The sequence below is a fragment of the Cavia porcellus genome, unplaced genomic scaffold (genome assembly GCF_034190915.1).
Source record: "Cavia porcellus strain 051 isolate PalLab524CR breed Dunkin Hartley unplaced genomic scaffold, mCavPor4.1 scaffold_2, whole genome shotgun sequence".
Taxonomy (NCBI): domain Eukaryota; kingdom Metazoa; phylum Chordata; class Mammalia; order Rodentia; family Caviidae; genus Cavia; species Cavia porcellus.
The window spans coordinates 106,091,341-106,116,302 of NW_026947485.1; the positions used below are offsets into that span (position 1 = coordinate 106,091,341).

At 51.1% G+C, this 24,962-nt stretch overlaps 2 protein-coding genes across 2 annotated transcripts; both read right to left on the reverse strand.

The window, feature by feature from the left end:
* Positions 1-224: 224 nt before the first annotated feature.
* Positions 225-10,788, reverse strand: LOC100727081 (sperm flagellar protein 1-like). The gene is made up of 7 exons (XM_063245025.1): positions 10,512-10,788; positions 10,065-10,181; positions 9,088-9,233; positions 8,628-8,712; positions 8,110-8,197; positions 7,931-8,030; positions 225-6,582 (listed from the first exon to the last, which is right to left on the reverse strand). The coding sequence occupies exons 1-7, from the start codon at positions 10,639-10,641 to the stop codon at positions 6,445-6,447; spliced, it is 804 nt and encodes a 267-aa protein (XP_063101095.1). The 5' UTR covers positions 10,642-10,788; the 3' UTR covers positions 225-6,444.
* Positions 10,789-10,890: 102 nt separating this feature from the next.
* Positions 10,891-24,123, reverse strand: Adam8 (ADAM metallopeptidase domain 8). Its single transcript, XM_013143577.3, has 24 exons — positions 23,712-24,123; positions 22,589-22,692; positions 21,688-21,764; positions 21,455-21,533; positions 21,294-21,370; positions 20,780-20,969; positions 20,499-20,561; positions 20,346-20,414; positions 19,841-20,007; positions 19,592-19,673; positions 19,181-19,329; positions 18,926-19,103; positions 18,559-18,648; positions 18,263-18,452; positions 18,100-18,181; positions 17,655-17,811; positions 17,263-17,340; positions 16,808-16,892; positions 16,074-16,188; positions 14,672-14,840; positions 14,132-14,194; positions 13,833-13,883; positions 12,036-12,113; positions 10,891-11,571 (listed from the first exon to the last, which is right to left on the reverse strand). Exons 1-23 carry the CDS (start codon positions 23,755-23,757, stop codon positions 12,066-12,068), a joined length of 2,409 nt encoding a protein of 802 aa, XP_012999031.1. The 5' UTR covers positions 23,758-24,123; the 3' UTR covers positions 10,891-11,571; positions 12,036-12,065.
* Positions 24,124-24,962: the final 839 nt, after the last annotated feature.

The window sequence follows — 24,962 nt, forward strand, 5'->3', positions numbered from 1 at the left end:
CACTATGTAGTTCAAGTTTGCCTCAAACTCGAGGTGATCATCCTGCCTCAGCCTTCCAAGTACTGGGATTACAGGCATGTGCCACCATGCTCAGCAAGATCGATAGTTCTTTAAGAAAACTTTCGTTTTTTTTTTTTTTTTTAAATGCATGTGTCCTTTTCAGAGTTTATGAACATGAATTTCAGAAACATCTGGGAACAATATCAGCAGATCTCGCTCTCTGATGTGCTTTGATGAAACTTTATTTTCAGTTTTTTAATTATAAAATAATACATTGCTAAAGAGAATCATGAACAGTACTAAATAGAAGCAGTTTCATCCCAGAAACAATCACTCTTCATATTCTGTCCATTCTAGGTACTGGGCATCATTTCCCTGATTTTCTACACACAAGATGAACCTCCACGTTGCCACAGAAGCACCACTGCTTTCCCAGGGATGGAGTGTCCTGGAGGGTCTAGAGTCTGCAGAGGGCTGCTCGCAGCCGCTTCAAAAAGACAGCTGACACCCCAGGCAAGCGAAGAAGAGTACTAGAAGGCCAGGACCAGGAGCAGCCCCAGCACTGAGGCCTAGGGGCACACTTGCCCCCTGAAGTCCCCTCATCACTGTTCATGAAGCCTTTTCCCACTTGTCTCTCTCAGATTTTGAGCTATGTTGCTGGTTCAGTATCACTGTCAGTCTAGACTTAAAGAAGTCTTATTTTTTTTCTTTTTATCGGTACCGGGGATCGAACCCATGACCGCCTGCTTGCAAGGCAGGTACTTATGCCACTGAGCTAAATCCCTAGCCCCCAAAGAAGTCTTATTTAAGCAAAATTATCATTTATTACTGTCATTATTATTATTGTAAGCAGTAATAGTGGTAGTAGTACTGGGGATTGAATCCAGAGCCTTCATACTGAGCTATATCCCTTCCCTTTTGTTATGATTACTATTATCATTATTATTTGAGACAGGGACTCTCTCTAAGTTGCCCAGGATAAGCCTGAACTTGTGATTATTATGCCTCAACCTTTAGAGTGCTAGGATTACTATTATTACTACAAATGATTTTTCTTTTATTGCAGTACTGGGAGAACCCAGGCCTCACATTAAGTAAGTTACACCCCCATCTCTCAGAGGGTGCTAGGGTCTTGCTAGGTTGTCCAGGCTGGACTCAAATGTGGGACTCTCCTGTCTCAGACTCCCTAATAGCCAGGGTTACAAACATGTGCCACCATGCCTAGCTCCTAAGTGAATTTTTCATGTAAGTTTCAAGACATCAGTTTAGCAATGAATGTGTTTTCATCAGTTCATATTCCCACACCTTCTGTACATCTTGGGATATTTCAAAACTGTTACAAAGTGTTTAACTCACGCAGTGCCACATGCCCAGTTTTGCTTTGTGTTTCTGAGACAGAGTCTTGTTACCCAGTTCAGGCTGGCCTCGAACTATGTAGCCCAGGCTGGCCTTGAACAAACACCAGTTCTCCTGCTTCAGCCTCTGTAGTGCTAGACGTTTGCCCCATTATTAAAAGGAACCTTATCCTGCCTACAAGCTGCCTCACTGCTTGGATGCCAGCCTGTCTTGACTGCACTCCTAAGACACCCTTGACCCAGGGGTCCACCATGCCACTTTCTGGAGTTCTAGAATGTGTGCCAGCAGCAGTGTCAGGAGCCTTCCCTTCAGCCACATGTGTGGGCCCACCTTTCCATCCGGCTTCTATTCCCTCATCACCTGATGCCAGGGGTGGCTGTGGCACAGGGCCTTTACAGCTCCTGTCCTATCAGTCATCAGTAATCATCTTCTGTCTTCACTCAGGGGAGGTTCCACTCAGTGGCAAACATCTTATCTCAGTGTCACTCTCCCTCCCTGAGGGCATGAGCCGTATGAGACGGCATCCAGTGGGCTGGAAGTGCTTATCCTGAGTCCTGGAGAGCAAGAGCACCTGCCCATCACTGCCCTGTTTAAAATGACTTTACTGTGCTTGTGAGACATTGGTCACCTAGTGGCCCCCTGAACATTGGCCACCGGCCTCAGCGAGGTGTCCAGAAAGCAGGCCAAGGGCTGCTGAGGAGTCAAGTGGGGACCAACTCTCATTTTCCCTTGTACCTATCCATATTGCAGGGCCTCTGAGTCCCAGGTGCCCTCCCCAGGGTCCCTGCAAATTTCTGGCTGATGTTAGTGCTTGCATAAGCCCCCTCAGTCCTTTCTGGATGAAAACAGAAAAAGCAGCACAATGAGAAAAACCAGGTATGCTCCCTGGTAACATCTAGAGCAGCCATAATTACCAACCAATGTCACTAAACTCAACAGAAGGAAGGTAGATGACCAGACTGGCCACACAGGACCACCCTATGCCCATGGGTAGGCTGCTCAACATAGGCTGGAAAGGCAGCAGTGTGCTGGCCACCTCAGGGAGTACCCACAGACGTCATCCCAGCCAGCTTGCGTGCACTAGCATTGCCTCATTTTGCAAATGAGGAAGTGGCTCAGGTTTCTGTAGCTATGCATGGAGTACAAAGAATTCCTAACCGTAGCTCATCTCGCACTTTTATGCATTTCAAGGTTCCCCCTGAAAAGCATTCTGTGTGATTAGTATCCATTTAGCCAGGACAGAAAGTACACTTTTTAGGCAAGGAGCGAAGCACCTTTCCTTTTAACAAGAAAGTGACCTTTTAACCTAAGGTGATCCTTTCTTGCCGGCCTGACCCTAGGGTCAGGCTCTGGGGTTCATCCAATCTATTGGAATAGTTTGCCTCAAGAAAGGCCTTGGAAATAGCATGTTGGTCAGTGAGGAACAAGGACCTGGGACCTCTGGCTTGGAATACATTTCTTTGCTGGGCCTGCCTTGCTTCCAGGTACAAGGTTTCTTGTTGTAACTCCTTTTTTGCAGGTACTTTATTCTAGATTTTGTATACCATTTGTATCATAGAGCAGGAATAACTCAATAAACTAGAAAAATGAAAAAGTAAAGTGGTAGGAAATGGAAATATGGAGACAGATGGACCATCAGGCTGCAAGGGTTGAACAAGCAGCAAGAGCCACACGGGATGTGTCTCTCCTTAGCCAGATCAGTGTCCTACTGAATGCTGCTCAGCATTTGTGCTGTGCTCTGCTTCGTACCAGCCTGGCTCCTGATTACATATGTCCTGACTTTACACAGGGCATTTCTACAGAGTGACAAATAGCATCTGCTGGGTCTTGCGGCTTGAAGCCCCCATGCTTCCTTGTGTTACTGGGATTTCTCTGAATTGCTAAAACCGGATACAGTATTTGCATAAGCAGCCACGGAGATGTGGTAAAGCCAGCACTTCAGTCATCATTTCCTGAGGCGGGGGTAGGGGGGTGTTGGGGATCAGGCAGAGTGCTTAGATCTCTAGCAAACTCCTTCCAGCTGATATCTGCTGAGGAAGTAGGTACCTCTGCTCTTGGTGTGGGAGATAGTGGGCCGCCAGTCACCCTTTGAAGGGGCTTTGACTTGGGCCCAGATGCCCTGAAACATCAAATATCCCTGGGGTCCCAGAAGCATGGGCCTCAAGAGCCCAGGGTCAAGTGGTCTTGGAGTCAGAAGGCAGGTTTTAGGGAGAAAGGCATGCAGCCTGAGGTGGGGGGTACAGCTGGCGTGGAAGAAAGGGATTGTGCTAGGGTCCAGTCTTCCCAGAGAAGGATCCACAAGCCTCTGAAACTGCTCCAGACCTTACTCTGAGCTTGCTCTAGGTGGGTGACAGTTTATGGTTCACTTGTCCCCAGATTTGTAAAGGCCCTGGGAGGACTGCAGCTATGCAGCCCCTCGAAACACCACTTGCTCCCCAGCCAGCATTCAGTTGGCCCCTCCCCCATCAGTCTTACACACTGTGGGTGGAGGAGGAGCAGGCAATCATTTTCTCCATGTGGCTCTAACCCCTCAAGCCTGGTGTCCTATGTGAAAGGCTCCCAGACATGGTTGCTGGTTCTCTAGAGGGAACACAGGATATCATCTCAGAAAGGGAGGTCAGGTGATGACCTGGCCACCCAGGGACAAAAACAGAGAAATCCTACAACTGTGAGCCCATGTTGAGCTCGAAGTCCTTACTGGCCCAAGGCAAAGCTTGGCAAGAATGGGGAGAGGCAGACCTTCAGCACACACCCAGTCAGGGAGGGTCACTATGTACAGTGGTCTATGCATCTTATAGGGGGATGAGTATAGATAGACACTGCTTGGGGCTATGACACCCTGATTCCTTCTCTAACATGGCTGAGGGGCTTCTCCCAGGTCACTGTAGGGGTAAGTGTTCTGGCTTTATGTGCCAGGTGGACTCCAGCTTCTGAATCACAGCCTTGCATGGCAGAATACAGCCCTGCCCTGGCTGCTCTGCACTCCATAGAGCTTTCAATGATACAGCCTGCTGCAATACACGTGTCATAGATTCATCACCACTCTCCCAGGACCTTGGTCAACTCTTGGGACCAGGCTCTAGCTACAGAAGCACTCCTAGGACTTAGTTATAGGTGGGCAAGCCAGGGCCTGCATTTGGGGGTGCCTAAGGCACGACCACCTTGCTTCTAGGCATGAGGAACCTGAGATTTACTTGTTTGACTTTGTTGGTCCTTGGCACCAGTACCAGGAGGTAGGCTGCTACCAGAGCATTATCACCACCTGGGCTTTACTGTCTATTTTCCAAGGGATATCTGTCTATTTAGAAGCCCAAAAGCTAACCCAGACCTAGCCCCAGGATCCAGCAGGCAGGAGCTGGACCAATGACAAGCACATATTCCTGCACCACAAACCATAACCTATCTGGTTATGCCTCTGCCTCTACCACCCCTCAAGGCCACCACCACAGTCACCTACACTGGCCAGCACACATGCATCCTACACACGTGTATAATATAACATCACATGTGCACACAATCACGTATCTACAGCCATCCAGTGTCACATACGGTATCACACATGTATAGCCATACAGTGTCACACAAATGCACGTAGTACCATAGGTAAAGGAAAACACACCCATTGCCACAACAGCCTCTGCTTCCTTCCAAGCCTGTTTGTTCCAGGAGCCAGTTCTTCTGTCTCTGTGAAGAGCTGATCAACCCTCATGACATGAATTTGTGACATGTACACAAGTTTGTACAAGCACATGCACATGTGCAGGTATGCTGGAAGTACCTGAGGCAGAATAGCTGGTCCTTTGCTATCACTGCCCTGGGGAGCAAGGCGCAGGACCAGATCATCCATAGCTCCCAGGCTTAACTTGGGGAGGGAAGCTGGGGCCTAATGAATGAATCTGCCTGGGGTCTGTGCTGATTTGATTTTCTTGGCTAGGCCTTTCCCAGGTATTTCCGGCCTGATAGTTGTGGCTCTGACAGTGTAACAGCTCCCACTTTGAAGGGATTTCTGCAGTGTTTTAGGCAAAGATTTCCCTGTTCCTGACACTAGGCACCCATGGGTACAAGGTGCATGTCCCTCTGCCTGACCCGCCTTGGCTGGGACTCAGAAAGGCTCTGAACAAGGCTCCAGACACCAGGTGCTCCGGTCAAATGACCAGAGTTGACAGAGCCAGTCATCAGGAAGCCATCTATTTTGGTGACTCACAGGGTGGATTTCAGGGGCTGTGGAACGCACTTTCTGACTCAAGGAGGAAGTGGGCTACTTGAGCCTCTGGAGGCAGCTCTGAAATCTTGATGTAAGCCTGCAGCTTCTGATGCTACTTCCTGAGACCTGCAGGGGTTCAGCCCAGGAGCACATAGAAAAGCTGACCCCATAGGGGAGCTGTAATGCGGGGGGGGGGGGGAGCCTACCAGAATCTACCCCAGTGGCATATATAAGGATGTTTAACCAATGTAGCTGGGTACAGAAGTCAGCAAGACATAGCCCTACAACCCATCTCAGTGTTGGAATTGTTCTGGCCACATTAATGCTCCTAAGCCTAGAAGGGCCATCCTGGAGGCAAGAAGACAGCAGCCAGGTTCCAGCCCCACTTAATTTTTCCCTAAAGCCTCAGGGTAAAACCAGTGACTGTGAGGTAGGGTGCTTTCCTGGTCCCTCTCTGTCCTCACATTCTTTCAGTAGAACAGCTCTGCAAGCACAGGCAGTTACAACTTGCTTGGGGCTCTTGTCAGGAGCATCTTCAGATTCCAGGGTGGTTGTCATTCCAGAGCCACATGGCTGACCACAACAGTCCCCACTCACACTGGGTAGTGTGACCCGCCAGGCCCCAGATACTGCACACACTGAGGCCTCATGTGCTCACAAATGCAGCAATGATGAGCCATCCCAGGGCTGGCAGGAACATCTGATCTCCATCCAAATCCATCTACAGGATAGTATAACTCTAGAGTGACAGTCAGCAGAAACCCCTGAGACAAGTAGCCCCAGAGCACCCAAACCCCCACATCTGTGCCTCCTCTGAAACTCTCGACCGTGTAGAACTGTGTGGAAGAAACCCTGGCTGATGGAGGCTCCAGGTAGGTTCAAGATCAGGGCCTGGCTGGCTTGAGGTGGGTACCGCTTGGGGGCTCTTGGTACTCCTCCCGCCCAGGTCTCATGAGTGCCTCAATCCGATGGTCCTTCAGCTGTACCAGGTTCTCCAGCCTCACCACTTTCATCTGCAAAATCTTCAAAAAACCACACAAGCTTGAAGATCTGCTCAGCAGACCAAGAAAAGTTATTCCCTGAGCCTACAGGCAGTGCGTCCACACTGCATCCACAGCCAGCACGCACACTCAAATCCTGACCAAATCCTGTATGTCCCTTGCTCAGTGATAAACGAGAAAGGGCAAGGTGGCTGAGGCCATGCAGTGTGATGCTCTCTCCCCTGCATGTCTCTTTGACCCCAATGTGTGCATCTCACTAACAGTTAGGCAAGTGGCACTCAATCGTTTCAACCCCTAAATGGCAGGTTCAGCCTTTCTTCTCTGGCTCTTACGAAACTAGATGGTTATGATTTACTTAGAGCACATGAGCCAGACTCATAGTTGGGACAGCAAGGGGCCGTGGATGACCTGCAGAGCCAAGCAACTTCATTTCTTCTTATTGCTTCCTCTTCGCTGCCATTTGGCAAACCCAAAGCCACACAATGATATCACTTTCCTGTATTCTCAAGAAGACAACTCATCAAGATCTTGATACCCATTCAGCCGTTTCTGGCAGGCCCTATGACCCTGAGGTCCATACATCATGCACTGCCTGCTAAATCACCCTGTTGAGTCAGGAAAGCAAGAATTGGTAAAAGGACATCTTGCACACAAGACTCTCAATCCCTGGGGATACAGCAGGAGGCATGTGTCATGTAAAACCAGGTTTACCTCACAAACCCAGGTGTGTCCCACAGAACCAGATGTGCTCCACACATGAAGAGCCCCAGGATGAGTGGTGCTTCACAAGACCCAGCACTCTGGCTGAGCAACCTCCCCACTACTCCTGTGGGGTGGAAAGGGGCAGGCAGGACTCTCTAACCAGTAGCTCCACCCCATTCACTTCCCAGGTGCTTGCCCAGGAAGAGTACCATCTGCTCCTGTACCTAGGCCCCAGGCAAGAGTTGTGCCTGTGCTTTGTCTGTGGCTCTGGCATGTGGCCCTAAGCTTGATAAGCCAGTAAGGCAGTGAGTATGTGGTGCAGGACACACATACCTTTGCCTCTGCTTCTGGATATGACTGAAATATTTCAAAGATTGTTTTCTAAATAATAAAGTATACATTTACTCTAACCTGAGCCTCCTCTTCCCCATCTAACAGCATGGTGGGGAGGTTGCTTTGCAAAGACCTGGGTCTTGGGGCACACCTGGTTCAGTCCGCTACCTACCACCAAGTCCCAGATTGGAGCCAGAACCATAGGAGCTCAGCTGAGAGCTAGACTGTGGTTGCTGAAAGATGGTTGGAGACAGCAAAAGCTGAGAGCTTTTTGTGTCCCCAGTTTGGTAGCTCATGGCATATCCAGGGAGAAAATATACCAGACAGGCCATACCTGAACTGTGTGCTGCAAAATGGCTAACGCCTGCTCCCTGTCCTCCAGGAGCTGTTGGACCCTGGTTAGGTGCTCCCAGGCCTCTTTGTCTGGGCCTCCACTGAAAGAGAGACACCAGCCTTTAGTCTGTCAGGCAGAAAATAGAGACTATGGGTGAAAGAGGAGCTGAGACAGCCCACCATCCACAAGCAGAGCAGTACGTCTTCTCCAAAGCTCTTTGGTTCTGAAGAGTCTTCACACTGGAGGAATCTGGTGAATCTGGCAGGCCTGTTTGACAAATGGACACCATCAGCTCAGGGAACCCTACCTCTGAGAGGCACTTATGTGGCAGAAGCACATGTAGGTTGGGGTGGAGGTTGGCTTGCATAGGTTGAGAAGACTCAAATGTCACCACAAATGGTCCCAGCCAGATATCAGGGCCCCTTAGAACAGCCCTGGATGCTCTGAACAATGTCTCCATTTGGAGACACAAGGACCCAGTGGGACAGTGCTATCTTGATGTTAGTGCAGCCAGGGAATCCATCTACCCTCCTCAGAGGCTGGCTAGGTTACTGGGTCTTGTGTACCCTTGAGCACATCTGCTGTCCTTTGCAGGTGTGTGAACCTACGGGTATCACATGTTGAGTCCATATGGTAACATAGTGATGACCCTCACATATGACCCAAAGGGGTTCTGATGGGTGGAATCTGTACTTACCAGGGATTTGGAGCCTACCGGCACACCTGTGGGTGGGCAGCTCCACCCAAGGCTGGTCAGCATTCACACTGGAGAGTCCTGGATCCTGCGGATTTGAAAGGGTGGGAAGAAAGGTGTAATGAGAGTAAACATGTCTGCCTGTAGTCCCAGGGATCACTAGAAATAGGGAGAGTGGTCAGCAAGCAAACTGGACAAGGTGGTGCAGGGCCTGGGTTAGTACAGTTGGGACTGCAGAAGAGTTTTCATTGCCTGAGGCACACAAGGTTCTTGGGAGGCCTGGACAGCTGGTCAGTCAGGGATTCCAGTATGGGCACATATGTAGTCTAGACTACAGGGCTGTGGGGAGCAGGGGTTTTACTGTCATTTATTTCTTATTTTCTTGTAGGTAAATGACTTGACTGTACAAATGGGCACTGATGCAGCAGGTTCTTAAACTCTACTGATTTCCACAGATACCTACAGTTGAGCTGAGTGAGCCTGCATGAACAGTGCCAGTCTCCACCTTCTCTCTCAGTGCACAAAGGATGGGCTCGATGGCCCCAGGTACACTGGCTACCACGTTGCGGATCTCAGCCTCTGAGACACAGAAGTGCAGCCTGTGAAAGACTTTCCTGCAAAGAAAGCAGGCATACACTCTCAGAGCAGTGCCCCAAATGGTGAGGCCATGCGCCACATCTTTGGGTCACAGGACAGTGCTTGATTTCCTCTGACTAGGGTCCTTTATTGCTCTGCACCCCAGAGGCCTTCTCATTTCAGTGTCCCATCAGAGGATCACAGAAAGATCAGAGTCCCATACCATCAAGCCAAGTGTCTCAGGGACTCTGCAACAGTCCTCATCTCTCAGCCAGAAGCTTCTCTTTGCTCTGTGAGAAATCCTGTTGGTCCATATCCTAAGGATTTAGTCTGACCTTTTCTAACTTCCATCAAGGCCAAAACCTGACTGCAGTTGACCCCTCTCAGCCCTGCCTCTATTTCCCTCTATGCCCCTATCCACTCCCAGTCCTCTGAAATTCCAGCCCCATCAGCTTTGCTCAGGCCTCAGTCAGGCTTCTAACACCACCTAGGTTGGAGAGCCCATCCTCATGTGGCCTCCAGGCTTCTTAGGCCTGCACTGAGGGCTCTGGGGCTCTTCCCTATAGCTCCCCAGCATTCACTCTTCCCATCCCTGTGTCATTCTTCTGACTCCTCAGGGCCCTCTCTGGTTTCCCTACTTCTCACAGGTCTGCCCTGTCACTTACAGGTTGCTCTTCATCTCACTTATCAGAGCTGACTGTTTATAACCCGACTTCTAACCATAGTGACTCACTCAACAAAGGTAAGAACCGCTCCACTGTGAGTCTTCTCTGTTGGAATAAAGCCAGGCTCCCTCTCCTAAATGAGTGAGAGGTTTGGGGAATGGGCCTACACTGACAGGCTGTCCTGACACGAAGCCCCAACCTTGCCTGTTGAGAAGGCTCCAGTTGCTGAGCTTCTGGTCTGTGTTGCAGGCCGGGATATAGCTGTGCAGGTCCACAAGGCGTGGATGAAAGTGCTTCACAATCTCTGCCACCAGCACTGTAGGAGGGGAAGGTGAACCTGGCCCGTCCAGCTAAGTTCTTTGCTTGCCCACTGTCGCCCCTGGCTTCCTGCAGTACACAGAGGTAGGTACAACACGGTCTCTGGGATACAAGGCTCCGCACTCAGGCCTCGGGAGAGACCAAGTCCTAGAAGCAGCGGTGGCAGGAGTGCCGAGGCCATATTTACCATCACTTTCCCCCAGGGAGGGGGGCCAGACCTAAGAAGACCCTTTACTCCCTGAGCCGTCCTCGCCCAGTGCCCCGCAGCCTCTCCACTCACTCGGCCACCCGTCCCAACGCGCCCTCCCCGAACTGGCCAGGCTCGCACCGCCGTCGCTGAAGTCCCGAGCCAGGTGCCGTTTAGAGCGGCTGAGTGGGAGCCTGTCCAACCAGGCGCGGAGTCCTTGCAGCAGCGGCGGAGAGGTAGCAGCCGGGCTCAGCCTAGAAGAGCCCGGCATGGCTAGAGGTGTGCCGGGCGTTGCTGGGAGACCAGGACCGGAAGGGGCGGGGCGCGGCGCCGCAATTGGCGTTGGAATCGTAGGGGCGGGGCAAGAATGGCAAAGTGCTCTTCGACATTTTTTTGAGTGTGATTGGCCCTCCTGCTTGTCAGTGGACGGACCTATTTAATTAAAGAGGGAGATGCTTACTAAAATCCATTGAGGAAAGCAAGGTAAAAGTTTGATCGATATAAGAAGAATCTCCTGCTCTTTACAACGTGGTTCATAGTTTACTGATAAAATACAAGCTTTATTATTAATGGATTTCATGCCCTGAGATTTCGGACCAGTAAGCCATCTGCTGCCCCCAAGATGCCAATGATTCTGGAAAAGCAGACGTTTCTTCTTAAATCACATGTTTGGTGGAGTCGATGCAGATACAATTCAATTATTGACATCCTCTGTACAGGAAACCACCAGCGCTGTCCTGTCCTTGGAGGACTCATCGGGATGACTAAACCCGAGAGCAGGTGCAGTGGTGGCTCAGAAGAGAACTCTGAGCTGCCTGACCTCATGGGTTGGGAGGCAATAGCTCTCTGGGACAGCAGCCCCCGCCACACACACACACTGCAGGTGATCTCAAATCCCAACCTAACCATTGCAGACACAGCAAGCTGAGCACCATCAAAACAGATGAGAAACAACTGGTCTTGAGTGGCAGTCCTGGCCCAGATGGACAGCAGGAACATCTGTCTGATGCAGTTCTGAGGAAGAGCAACTGAGTCTCGAGCGAGAGGTTCTGGTGGTGACCCTGGGATGCTGAGGAACGTGGCCACAGGACCACTCTGGGGCTTCCTCAAACCTCCCTGAGTTCGATGCCTGCTTTGGTGTCTTGCCCAATCACCTTCTTTGGACTAGGGGGTTCAGGGCAACCTTTGGGGCATCAAGTCCCTTGGAGGAGAAAAAGAGAATTGATATTAAACATTATCTACTACAATTGGCACAACTGAATATTCTCACCTATATATCTTCAAATTTAGATTCTTGGTTTACCCAATAATCATTGTTTACCCATAGTCATTACCCAGTAATCAGTGGTTATAGCTGTGATGGCCACAAAATTAATAGCTAACACTACATAAATTTTATTATTTATTCTAGCGGGAAAAAAAAGATAAAGCTGACAGTGGAAGTAACAATCACTGAAAAATTCTCTAACAGACTATAAAGTAAACATTAAAATGAATCTAGGATTGGTAAGTTTTTCTTTTTATTTTCTTCAGATAACCATCAAAGTTTACCAGCCAATAATCTAAAGAAATCTCACATACATGCTAGGGGAGTGCTACAGGCATCTTAATAGTGTAGTCCCTGCATAGGAAGACCTCCCCCCACCGTGTGGGAGAGGGGCTCACCTGAGTCATTCCAGCTGTGATCCCTCAAACTCAGGGCTTGACTGGTGGCATCGGGGGTGCAGAGGTTGGCTTGATGGCCTGGGAGGGAGCATACATGGCTGAAGGAAAGCACTACCTAGGTGGGCCAGGCCTTGCCCAGGGTTTTAACTCTGCAAGGCTCTCTGCACCACTCTAGACTTTCACCGAGCTCCCAGCAGAAAAACTCACCAGAGCTCAACTCCTTCCCAGAGGGTAAACCAGGTGTGGTGGTGCACACCTGTAACCCTAGCACTCAAGAGCCAAGAACTAAGCATGCATTTTTTCACGTTATCTTTCCCAAGGAGGGCTCCTGGGCCACACATGCTGCAGGTAGGGGACCCTGGGTGGACTGAGTACTGAGGACTGAGCACTGAGTTACAGCAACTCGGGGAGGCCCTGCAGAGCACTTTCCTCCTACAGCAAAGCCAATTTGGTCACAGACTGCCCAGGTCTTCCTTTTGGCCTGGCTTGTTTGAATCATTGGCTAGAAATCTCTGTCCACTCTATCCCCATTCTACCTATCAAGACCCCTCATAGGGCTATTTTTGCAACTCTCATGTAAGTTTTTAATTAGCTCAAAATAATATATTAAAAAGGGAAAGAAAAAAATAGAAAGTCACTATTAGCCAAACAACACAATAACAATTCTTAGAGGCCAAATCATCAATGGATGCTAAAGCAAGCAGGTCAAATTTTTAATGAGAGATAGTACCTCAAGAGTCTATGTACTTCCCCAAGGTATGCAATAACCAAAAGCACCACCATGTGTCATATCTCTGTGACAAGACATGAGATACCATAACCTCAGGGCCACATCCTTAAAGAGACACTTCCCACACTAGTCCTGCCAAAAACGCATTACTTCTGTCCACTCACGACAAGAAGAAAACCCAAACTTGGGGGACATTGGATAAAGTTGTGAACCAGCATTTCCAAAGTGCGAGATGACTGGGAGCCATTTAGGTCCCAAAGAGGTGGGCAGGCCTGACCTGCTGCAGACTCCTTAAGTAAGTGGCAAAGGATGTATATGTGCTAACACAGGAGTTTCAGGGTGGGGGCTGCAGGGACTCTGCTACTTCGGCTTTTCTGTAAATCTAAAATTTGTTTGAAGTTAACATTAATATCCACAAGCACCTCTCTGCCCAGAGCAGAGCAAGAGATGGATGTTCTTTCTTCAGTATCACAGAAGCTACTTTTTGGACAAATTTCCTCAAGCCTTATCACTTTGTAGCCTTTGGGTCCCCTAAATGACTACCACAGAGGCGGATAAAGAAGATGCCCAGCAACACAGCTGACTTGTAAGGTTGGGGCTCAGAGCTTATGCTAGACCTGCAAGAGAAAACCAATGCCCATCCTGCTGCCTGGAGTTCACCCAACCATGGGTGGGGGTGTGTAGTATTATTGTCTACCAGTCCAGCCATGGCCCTAGAGTGACTGTTCAGGACCCTACCCTTTCCTGGGCTCCTAGGGGAAGGAGATTATCTGGGATGGAAAGACAGGGGCCTAGGGGCGGGGGCTCCTAGGGTGTGGGGTCCTGCCCTCAGTATGCACTCCCTACTACCTAGGGGCGCCCGCCCATGGTTGCCTCAGACAGAGGCCTGGAAATTAAGCTCAGCTTACAAAACTCCAGTGAGTCACACTATGAGAGCCCTTTTCAGATCCCTAAAGTCTCATCCCCTAAGGGAAGCATCAGCATCACAAGTCTGGAGGGGTGGCTATTCCTGAGCAGGCCTGTAGGCTTGCAGGAAGGAGGCTATCCTCAGGGCTGAGTTTGCTTACCTGCTTGGGCTTCAGCTTTGGGAGAGGCTTGGTGGGTGGAGCAGGTCTGAGCTGATGAGGAGGGAGAAAAATTCAGAATCCTATAGACTATCCTTGCCTTACCCCAAATCTAAAGAACCCACTGTGCCCTTGCCCTCCCATAACCTTGCTGGATCTAAGGTTTAGTACGATGTCCTGGAGAGACCAGGATAACCTGTCTTCCCTATGGAATGGCAGCTTCCCTGGACCTAGGATCACAGAATCCAGTCTTCAGGCCCCTGACCCTAGAACACCTGGCCATGCAACCTAGGCCTGCTCACCTGATCTGATGTCTGCTGGGTGTAGACAGGAACTGGAACAGGTGGACTACACTTCACTGGAACCTGCAGGGGAGAAGGTTCTCATGAGACGAGGCTAAGGCTCCTACGCCCCTGCCCTCCCCTGCCCCACACCAGGTGCAGGAACTAATGTTATACAGCATCCACACCAGGACCAAATCTTCCTGGCTGGGGATGTGCCAGGGCCCAAGCCCAGACACATAACAATTGCTTTCTCTCAGCCATGTGGATGCATGTGTCAGAGCTGGGAGGATGGCAAGGGTGTCTTCCCCTCAGAGTCACAGGCTAAGAACCCTCAGAGGCACAAGTTAAGTTCATACGCCAATGCAGGTTCCCAGAAGGCAGCTCTTAATGATCAGTCCCCACCATGGGGCGCACACAGCAGCCATACGAGACCCTGGGCCACTGCAGGGCAGATAGATTAATTTACACAAAGGGTTTGGGCCATATCCTGGGGCAGAAGAATGGAGCCCTCATGACTGTCATTTCAGCCCCGTGAACCTGTCAGAGGACAGTGCTTACAGGTGGAGGTGGCCTCTTTGGGGCCAATGTTGGCTTGGGAAGCTGGGTAGATTGGGTGGTCGAGATCAGTGCTGGGGGATTTGGAGTCTTGCTCTTGGTTGGCAAACTGCTACCTTCCTCATGGAACAGTGGGTTGGAGAGCCCCAAGGTGGTCTTGGTTGTTACGCTCCTGCAGAAAAGAAGTGATGACGTAGTCAGAGTCTGGGCCATGGATTTTGGTTCTCCCCTTTTAGCTTCTGTGATCAGAGCCCAGTGGACCCCATGAAACTCCTGAGCCGGATTATCTGGTGGTGAAACACTATTCTGCTTAAATGGTTATGTTTTGATCTGCGCTGTTTTGCTGTTATGCCCTCTTTTATCTCAATCTCCACTCCATTATTTACTTTTTTACTTTTATCCTTTTAATTAAGGGAAAAATAAATAAAAATAGCAGGATATATTATAGTAACCCACTTTGACTTTCCATTATCTCGATTTAAAGCCCTGTATTACTCTCACCATCTTGTTTTTGACTGATGTTCCCCTATTCTGTTTTGCTGGATAGTACCAGGTTCGAAAGTTTAGGCAACAGCTGTGAAGATAATGCGATTCATTATGACGCCCATTCTCGTTGACTTTTATCTACTTTTGAAGACCTACAATGTCTCCAATGTTTTGGTTTTGTTGGTTTTGTTCTTTACTGTTTTGTTCAATTTTATTATAACTAATGATATAGGCAATACTATTAGAGATAGCGGGAGGCATTATGGTAACCATTGTTGATCACCTTGTATTTTTACATTATCTATTATGTCCACCCTTTTGATTTGACCGACTCTGTTCTGTTATGTCACATTTGGTTTTACTCTCTTCCAAAAAAGTAATAAGAACCGTGGGAGCAATAAAACCCAAAATGTGTAATAGTCATTGTACAAAAGAGAGGAAAAGAAAGTGCTCTAAACTATATAACTGCATGTATATTTAAGTGTGTAAGATAGAAAATGATATCACTGAGTTTTATTGGATCATTGAACAGATCTGTTTGCAGTATCATTGTTGGAATGTCCACTTTACAAGCTTTAATTTTGTGACTTGAACAATTATTTCTAAGATGACAATATGTAATCCATTAACTAGTGATTTCCTACTGTTTATTTTTTTTTTCTGTAAATCTGTATAACTTGTACCCTTTCTCTGCTTTTTTTTTCTCCTTAAATAAAATAAAAAAAAAAAAAAAAAAGAAACTCCTGAGCCTCAGCCTTGGCCCACCAATTTATGGGGAGACTAAGTTGCTTAGTCTCTCTGCCGAGGCCAGATACATGAAGCAGTGGGTTTTCTTCCTCAAATGGCAGAGACCATTTCCTAACAGCACAGGAAGATGTGCATCCCACATGCAGATGTGTCACAACTAGTATGTCCTCACCTTCTCTGAACACGGCACCACGCCTTTTGGTAGATAATGACACCTGCCACGACGACCATCACAGCTGCCAGGAGTACCAGGACCACCAACACGCTAACTGGGAGTCCCCTGGATGCTGTGGGACACACGGCCAGATGTCAGCTTGGGCTGGGTGCTAGCTAAGTGGGGGTTGGGACTAGGGATGGTCCTTCAGAGATGAAGCCTTCTTGCTTCCCTGGGCTATGCCCTTTGTCCCTGGGGGATCCTGCCCATGCCCCACACATGGCTAAAAACTTGAGAACCCCCCAGAGGAGGGCCCAGAACATTACACCAGTGCTCCTTGCTCTCCAGAAATGAGTTGGAAGGCACAATGGTGAGGGGCCTCTGATCACAGGGTCATGGATGTGGCCAAGCCAGACCTTTGAGGCCGTAGTGCTATGGGCAGCCAATGGTCAGGAGCCACTGGGGAGGAAGACACTGTGGCAGTGAATAATTTGGGTTCCTGGGCCACAAATGGACTAGATGACTTGGACTGAAGACCATCAATCTCACTCTGGGCTGGGCACTGTCCTCAGTCTTCTTTAGGAGGTAGGGACATGGCCTCCCTCCTGGTGCCCAGGGCTGCAAACGATCCCCTGAATATCAGCTCTTGTGGTGAGAGGTATAGGCTCTAAACTTAGACCTGGATACATCATGGCCCTGCACACCTGGGCAATGAGGGCCTTAGAAGATCCAGGATATCAGACGCTGCTTACCTTTGTACACATCTGTCAGCAGCTCTGTACAATAAGGAGGGGCCCAGCCTGCGTGGCAGTGACACTCACTCTTGTGGTTGCATACCTGGAGGGATGGCCAGACGTCAGAGACAGGTATGGTACCCAGGGAGTAGTGGCTACACTTGCAGCACAAGGGACCTAGCCAGTCCAGCATAGGGATGGCCCTCTGCATTCCCATTCTTGAGTGCCCTGGGATCTCCTCAGTGCCCAATAATCACAGATATCTTCTCCATAGTACATCTGCCCTGGTCTCTGGTCCAAGTGAGGCATGTAGAAACACCCACTGACATAACAGGCAGGGCTAGTGTGTGCCTTTGTTTCTATATCCAAACCTATCACTATGAATGGCTTCCATTTGACACAAAAGCAGTAGCAATAGCCTCAGCTCTGAGGGTAACAGGAAGGGGAACATTGTCCCTTGAGGGCATACTTACCCCATGGTTGTGGCATTTGGCAGAGCAATTCTGGGATCTGTAGACCTGGAGGTCCTGGCAGTGCCCTTTCCAACAAACCTGGAGGGCATAGGGGGTCTCTCAGATAGCTGGTATGAACCTCCTGTCGTCACCCTCCCACTCTCACCACTCAGTGGGCAAGCTCAGGGTAGGGCAGCATCCACGACAATCATGCCCTTGATCATCTTCCAGCATGCTTTGGTCACGAGGGCAGAGTGAGGCTGGCCAAACTAGCCCCTCTAGGTGTACAGCAGTATCCAAACTATTAAGTGGGACTAGCTGCCTTGACTTCCACTGCTCATTTTCTCAGTTTTAACTAAAAGTGTGCAGAAGACTTCATTTATACACTTCCCTGGCTGCCCAGCTTAGCTCACCTTCCCATCATCGCACTTGGTGCCCTCAAGCACCAACTCATAGGCAGCAGTGTTGCTGTCCAGATTGAGAGCTCGGCAATGGCCCCAGTTGGAGGTTAAGGTGCAGAAGAAACGCCCTCTGGGTTCCTGTCCCCCTTCGCAGTACAGGACACCACATCTATTTAGTTGGTAGACAGAAGGCAGGCTGTGGTCCCAGTTGTGCTGGGCACATGTTCAGGGGGCCTGGATATTGCAGGAGATGGGCCCAGGGCTCTCCTCTCCTCCCTCCCACAAGGAAGACATGCTCAAGCTAGGGTCCTGGACGGCAGGATGGACCACCAGGAAGCCACAGGATTGGATTCTTCTAGTACTAGTCCTAGCACTGGGGACAACCATTCTGTACTAGTCCTACCACTGGGGACAACCCATGTCTTGAGTCCAGGGCAGTGTGGCTTTGGATGTTTACCTGTTTATGCTAACAGAGGTTCTGACATTGCAACCTGGCAAGAGGCTATTTGTGAAGCAGGCATCTGTGGCAGGCCATGCACCTATTGGGCCAGAAGGTATTAGCCAAGCTGAGGCCCATGGCCAACAACTGGCCATATGTCCCATGCTTATGTCTGCCTCACCTGACCCCCACAACTCCTTGCACCGATGGGTCATGGTGGGGCAGTTCCCATTAAAGCAGTAGCCTCCTTGGCAGGGTGTCCCATTCTCCTGGAAGGCATCCTCAGGGCACATTGGATGCTGGCCATCACAGAACTCCTCCAAGTCACACCCATCCTTTGCATGACGACATAGTTCACCAGCTGGCTTCACCTGGTCCCACAGAGAAAGCCACCATGGGACAGGCCCAAGCACTGCTCTCTCTGGCATCAGCAGCCCTTCTCATTGCCTAGGATTCTCCTGGGCAGGCCTGGCTTACCTTACACTCATAGCAGCATTCACCATGCGCACAGTGAGCCCCTTTAACCAGCTGGCAGGTAGTGGCATTGCAGCAGCGGTTCCGACAGTCCTGTGGGATCACACCCTGAGCAGCTGCATCTGGGGCCAGTGCCAGCTCCAGGGTGGACCAGCCCCTATTGGTCACCTGGGGACTCAGCAGCCCCTATCTCTCTTCCCTTATGGATCATGGCAGGGGTATCAAAGGAGAACAGAAGTGACTAATGCCCAAGGTCCACTGTGCTATGGTGCACGGTACACCTAGGCTGGGTGGTCATTTTACACTGCAGAGGCAGAGGTTGCAGCCCCTACACAGATGCAGCAGAGATAGGGGCTGGGGTGGCACACACCTGGGGACTACCACAGTCACACTCTTCTCCATGCTCCACAAACAGGTTCCCACACACGGGGCCTCCCACCAGTCGGTCTACATCAGGGAAATTGGCCAAGCAGTCCACTTCAGGTCTCTGTATAAATGTCTCCAGATCTGCCTGGCTGCACTTGCTGAACATCCTAGGGAACTTGGACCTGAGGCAGGGGTATTGTGGTCAGGGACAGTGTGCAGCACTGCCCCTTCCGCTCTGCTATGCCCCATGAAGTCTTACCCAATGCTGCCTGACATGATGCAGCCACCACCTTCCTGTGGCACAGGGCAGTAGCATCCCTGGATGGTTTCATCGTGTCTCATGCCCAGGTTGTGGCCTAGCTCATGCGCCATGGTGGATGCCACACCAATGGGGTTCTGACTGTGGTCCTGTGGGAGGGCTGTGTTCACTGAGAATGCCCCTCAGCCTGTCTACCCAAGCCCACTTCCCTTGTCTCAGCACCCAGAGGCTTAATGCTGTTTCCTGCCAACATCTTAAAAGAAAATATCAAGTGGCAACACCCTCGCACAAGAGGCGGCCAATTGGCTATGCTTCAGGGAACATGGATGATGCCCCGCTGTATCCAACTCAGGCTCCAAGCCCCGCTGCCCACCTTTAGGTATGGCAAACCCATGCAGGGGTTTCCTTCACCTGGTTCACAGCCCCTGAATGCCAGGAGCACAGGGCAGACACCTTAGCTAGTCCCACGGTGGCCCCAGTGAAGTCGACATGCCTAGAAAGGAGCATACACAGACATGAGGACACAATTCTCCAGCCCCTCCTCATTCCCACAATTCTCTGCCTGGGTACCTTGGCCTAGAGGCCAGGCTGGACAGAAGCTATGTGACCAACTGGGGCTCAGCTGTTCACTGCATGGGTGTGGTAGGTGCGCCTGCTCACGTGATAAGCTGCACATTGTCGTGGGCAAGCCGTCCTGTTAGGGCTTGTGCCCTCCAGGAGAGGAAGTTGTCCAGTGTGACATTGGCGTGAGGGCTTATGTAGATCTCGTCCCTGGTCCAGATCTCTAGGCCCACCAGAACCACACGGAAATTGAATTCCTGATAAAGCTACAGAGAAAAAATTCTCTGGGTCAGGTCAGGCCCTAAAAGGTTGGCTGGAGTAGGATGGGTGGAAAGCAGATGTCACATGCCATCTGCTGCCAGGAGCCCTGGGCATGGGAACTGGCCAAGTCCTGAGCTTAGACCAGGGCCCTAAAGCTGCCCCTCTCCTACCCACTCCAGGCCTATAGAACCATGCCTCTTTCCCAGGTTCCTACATGCCTTGGCAGCCAGAGTATCACCTGCCTCCAAATGGACCCCTGCTGTTGAGGGGCCTTGGAAACCACTACAGGAAAGACCCTTGCAGCTCTTGAGGAGACCCCTCTGGGTGAATGCAATCCTCCTACCTTGTCCACGTGGTTCACCACTTCCAGCACCCGCCTGCGAACAGCCTCTCTGCTCCCCAAGTACTGGAGCTGGGGATGCAATACCCTTAGGCTGGTACCTAGCACCCCAGGCTTGGCCCTCCTGGCCCATTCCCCCCTGTGCCCTCCACCCACCTCTCTGCTGTCGGTGACCACATATAGCTCCACATAATGGGTCTTTTGGGATAGCAGTGAGTTCTGCAGGAGAGACCAGTTAACCTTTCCAGCCACAGCCTGTCCTGGGCCCAGCCACCCTACCGTGTTGGGAGGAACTGTCCAGGCAGCTGCAGCATTAAGTTAGGCCCACCTGCCTGGGTACAGTATTGGGATGGCTCTGGAGCTGCACAGAGCAATGTCCAGGCCCAAACAAGTGGACCACATTAGGGCTGGCCACATAGGGGCATGCAGCTGCTCACCCAGGGCTGATGCTTAAAAGTCGCCAAGAATCGAGGCCCCAAGATGTTCTCCACCTCAACATCGCTGACACCACAGGTCCCAGTCTTCTGCTGCAGGTGCTTGGCGTGGTACACAGCATGTTGCCCCTCTTCACCACTCCCATCCAGAGGTTCGATCAGATGGGTGGCAGAGCCCACCCGAAAGAAGCCCCTGAGGGAGAAGAAGGTAAACAACAATTTTGTTGGCCTGTCCCCACTGCTTATCTGGGAGGACAGGGGCTCCAATCTGGTGTACACAGGCTTCTCTACATTGCAGTCAGTGATACCCTCCCAGGTGACACACAGGTCCAGGGCACAGGAGGCAGGAGGGTGTGTAGGAGTAGGCATCTTAGGTTTGCCACTGGTGACTTTTAACAGGATCCCTGCGTAAACATCTTTGCACATTCTGCTACACAGGTGGGAGGAAGGCATGTCTCCAAGACTAGGTTTAAAGCCCTTTCTTTTGTTTGGGTTCCCCCTTCTGTAAAGCACACACCTGAGACCACTGCAGGTGCTAAGGCTGGCGGCAGAGCCCTGGTGCCCCTCCACGTGGCCCTGATAGAGGCAGTGGTCCTATAGAAAAAACATGAAGGGTCACTGGCCCTGCTCCTATGAGCCCTTAACCCAAGAAGGACTGCCTTGGCCTTGGCCCCTTACCTGCCCAGGCAGTTGTTCTGTCACCTTGGAGCCATCAGCAGCTGAGTAGGTCTCTGTGTAGCTGGAGCCCAGCAGTTCTCTGGAAAAAAATCACTGGAGCTGTCTGGGCCACTTCTCCCCAGTCTCCTTCCAGGGGCAGTTAGGCCAGAAGCTGGCTGCCTAGGGTACAAGTGCTAGAGCCTCCACTGCTGGCTCAGCCAAGGCCCAACCTGAGGGGACAGCCTTGTGCTCACCTGTTCTTCCGCAGGTGCAGAATGAAAGTGTGCTTTTCAGTTCCAAGGACGTAGCTCACCTTCTCGGGGTACAGGCCCTGGGTGAGGCATTCTGGGTAAGTGACCTCCAACCCCAGGCCATCCCAGAACCTCCCTGAAAACCTTCTGTATGGGACTCTCATCAGCCTCAAGCAGGCCACAAGGTAGCTGAGGCGGACTGGGTTGTTCTGGAGGGGGTAGAAGCCACCTCCTTCAGGGTGGGCAAGAAAGACACAGTTCTCCATCATCGAGGCCCTCAATTTTTTCTGGACACAAGAGCAAGGACAGGGCTAAGACAGGCCCCTCTCTGGAAACACATTCATGTGTACCTCACACATGCATCACACAGACACCTATAGACAGACACACATATGCACACCCACCCACTGGACTTTCAGGAATCTTCTTGGCCAGCCTACAAGACTGTTCTCAGATTTCAACCCAGGGGAATCCCAGCCCAGCTCAGAGGCTCAAAAAGGTGTGTCACTGCACAAGTAACACCCTGCAGTGAGCCATCCCGCTACTCAAGAGGAATTTGGTCTATTAGCTAAGCCAAGTGAAACTCGGGAGTGGCTTGATTCAGTACAAACTACCAGGAACCTCTTGAGATTAGGTTGGAAAGGCTCCTAAGGAAAGGGGATAGTGAGTCCCAGTGCCTAACAAGGAGGCCCCAGGTTTTGCCCAGGATAGAGCAGGAGGAAGCAAGAAGATGAACATAGGAGGGAGGGTCCTACAGTCAAGCCTTATGCTCACAGGTCCAATGGGCTGCAAGCCCTTCAGGGCCCTCCTGCAAACCCCAAGGCTATACAGGCAGCTCCTCCAACTGTGACCACAGAAATAGGTGCTGAGGGGGCAGTCTCATGAATGGGCAGTAGAGACTTACCCAATGGGAGGTCAAGGTTCGACGGGCACGGGGTCCAGGCAGGCGCTTGGGCCACACTACCTCATACTGGTCCACATGAGGCAGAGGGTTGCTGAGGGCAATCACTGCAGAAGAGAGGGGATGAGTGGGTACCGGGAGGGCCCCTCCTGCCTGGCTGACTTTCCAAGGCTGGTGTAGGACTGCCCAGGGGATCACCAGATGGCTAAGGATCCAGCAATGGTAAGACCTGTCCTGTGCCTAAAAAATCATGGGACCCTAGAGGAGAGGTGGGAAGGTACAGCAGACTGAGTCTGGCACACTGTGCAAAGTGCCCAGAGATCCTGTCCCATTCCGCCCCCCTGGGTATCCTCTACTCAGGGAGGATGCCCACAGACCCTGGGCTGGGGGTGGGGGTAGGGACAGCTCTGCTTACCCAGCACTTAAGAGATGACACCTTTTCATCTCTAGTACCAAGATCACATCTAACTGGGGAACAAATCAGCCACTGTCCACCCCCTCAGTTCATTTCCTCAGAACTGAGAACTTCCTAGTGTCCATCTGACCAGGGCCACTGTCCTCAGGGAGCAGGTCCAGTTTAGGAAACCACTTACTCCAGATAACTTTATCCTTTTTAAAGAATGTGTCCATGACCACTATCTGGCAAATCTCCAGGAGACAGAGGTTGCAGTGTCCCAGAGCCAGGTGGGCACACCACACCACCTCAAGCCAGAAGGTTCCCAAGGCAGTGGTTCACCAGGTCCCTCTTGGCCTGAGGCACATCCTCAGGTGGCTAGGGAGTCCCTTCCTCTGCCTCAGCCCACATAACTCTGAGCTTCTTTCCTTACCTGTTGGTAAACCCAGTTGCAGGGGGTGTGCCCTGTGGTCTTTATCCCTCTTGGATACCAATCGACCTAGAAAGCTCAGGAAAACGCCCTAAGCAACTTCTCTTAAAAGACAAAGTTCACCTTTGAAAGTTTCTCTGGCCTTTGCTGCCCCCCTTTCTGCCCCAGCCTCTCTGCTGAGTGAGTACCTTCACATCCCCCCCTCCCTGCTCCTAGTTCGAGGGAGTAACGTGACTCAGCCGGCGCCCAGAGTTCTTGGAGCGCTGTGCCAGGGCCCCAGAAACCAACCACATACCACTCACCTTGCGGCCACAACGTGCTGAATATCCAGAGCTTAATGCCGTGCATAGTTTGATCTCAGTTCGGATGGGGTCGGACAGGAATCTGCTAGGTCCAGTGGAGAGGGCTCTGCAAGACTACACCTCGGGCCCGCCCAGGAGAGAGTGCAGGCCAATCAGGCCCGAGGGGCAGGGCGTACCTGGGAAAGGTCGCCCCACCCACCACTACTCGGCAACCTGGCCTCCAGTACAGCCTGGGCTGCCCAAGTACTTTCCTCTGTGACTGCCTGTATCCCTGTGTCTTTCTGGACCCCATAATTTTGGGACCAGATTAATGGGGTTAAGGGTGCGTTTAGAGAACCAACTTGGAGCTATCCCCAAAACTCTGCCTCCCCCTCATGTAGATGGGAAAGCTAAGGCGGTGACGTTCCCAGTCCTGTCAAGAGCTCTGGAGCCCAAGGTGGTCAGCTGGAGTAAAGTGGTTCTTGGAGGGGAAGTAACTTGGGGGTGGGGGCCCTCCGACTTCCTGAAAAACAGAAAACCACAGGCAGTAACAAGAAGTGGCATTGTGGGTACAGGACCAGCCCTATAGGAGGTGACACCAAAACCTTGTGCGGAGCTTCTGAAACTTCACTGAGCAGTCAGACAGGTGGGGTGTCCCATCCTAGGGACTGCCTGAGCTGCCCCTAGGGGCAGGCCTGTAGTCCTGCTGTGGGGTCCCAATGTAAGAAGCCTTGGTTGCTGCCATTCCTGCCCTGCAGGGTGAGGCTGCACCATACCAGAGCCTGTAGCCCGTGCACTGTGGCATGGCTCCCAGCTTCTCCAGGTGGGTCACAAGGGAACCCTGGACTCCTGGGTTGTGGGCAAACCTGTTTGTCTTTTGTAGCAATGTCCCCCACTGTGGCTCAGCCTGGTAGGTACAGTCTCCCCAGACTCACCTCCACCAGGGACAATCTAAGGAGTAAGGCAGCTGGGCAGCTCAGCCTTCTTCCTGTTCTGAGAAGGGAGAGCATGGCAGATCAGGGGCCAGACCAACAGGAAGACAGGCAGGGCCGGGGCCTTTGAACTATCCAGGACATTGCTGGAGATTCTGGCACACTATTGTCCCTCATGAATGATCAAGTAAAAATGAAGCAGGGGCTGGGGAGTTAGCTCAGTGGCATAAGTGCCTGCCTTGCAAGTGTGCGGTCGTGAGTGTCGATCCCTGGTATCGATAAAAAATAAAAAGAAAAAAAAATGAAGCAGGATGTTAGGGTATCTCAGGGGAAGTGACAG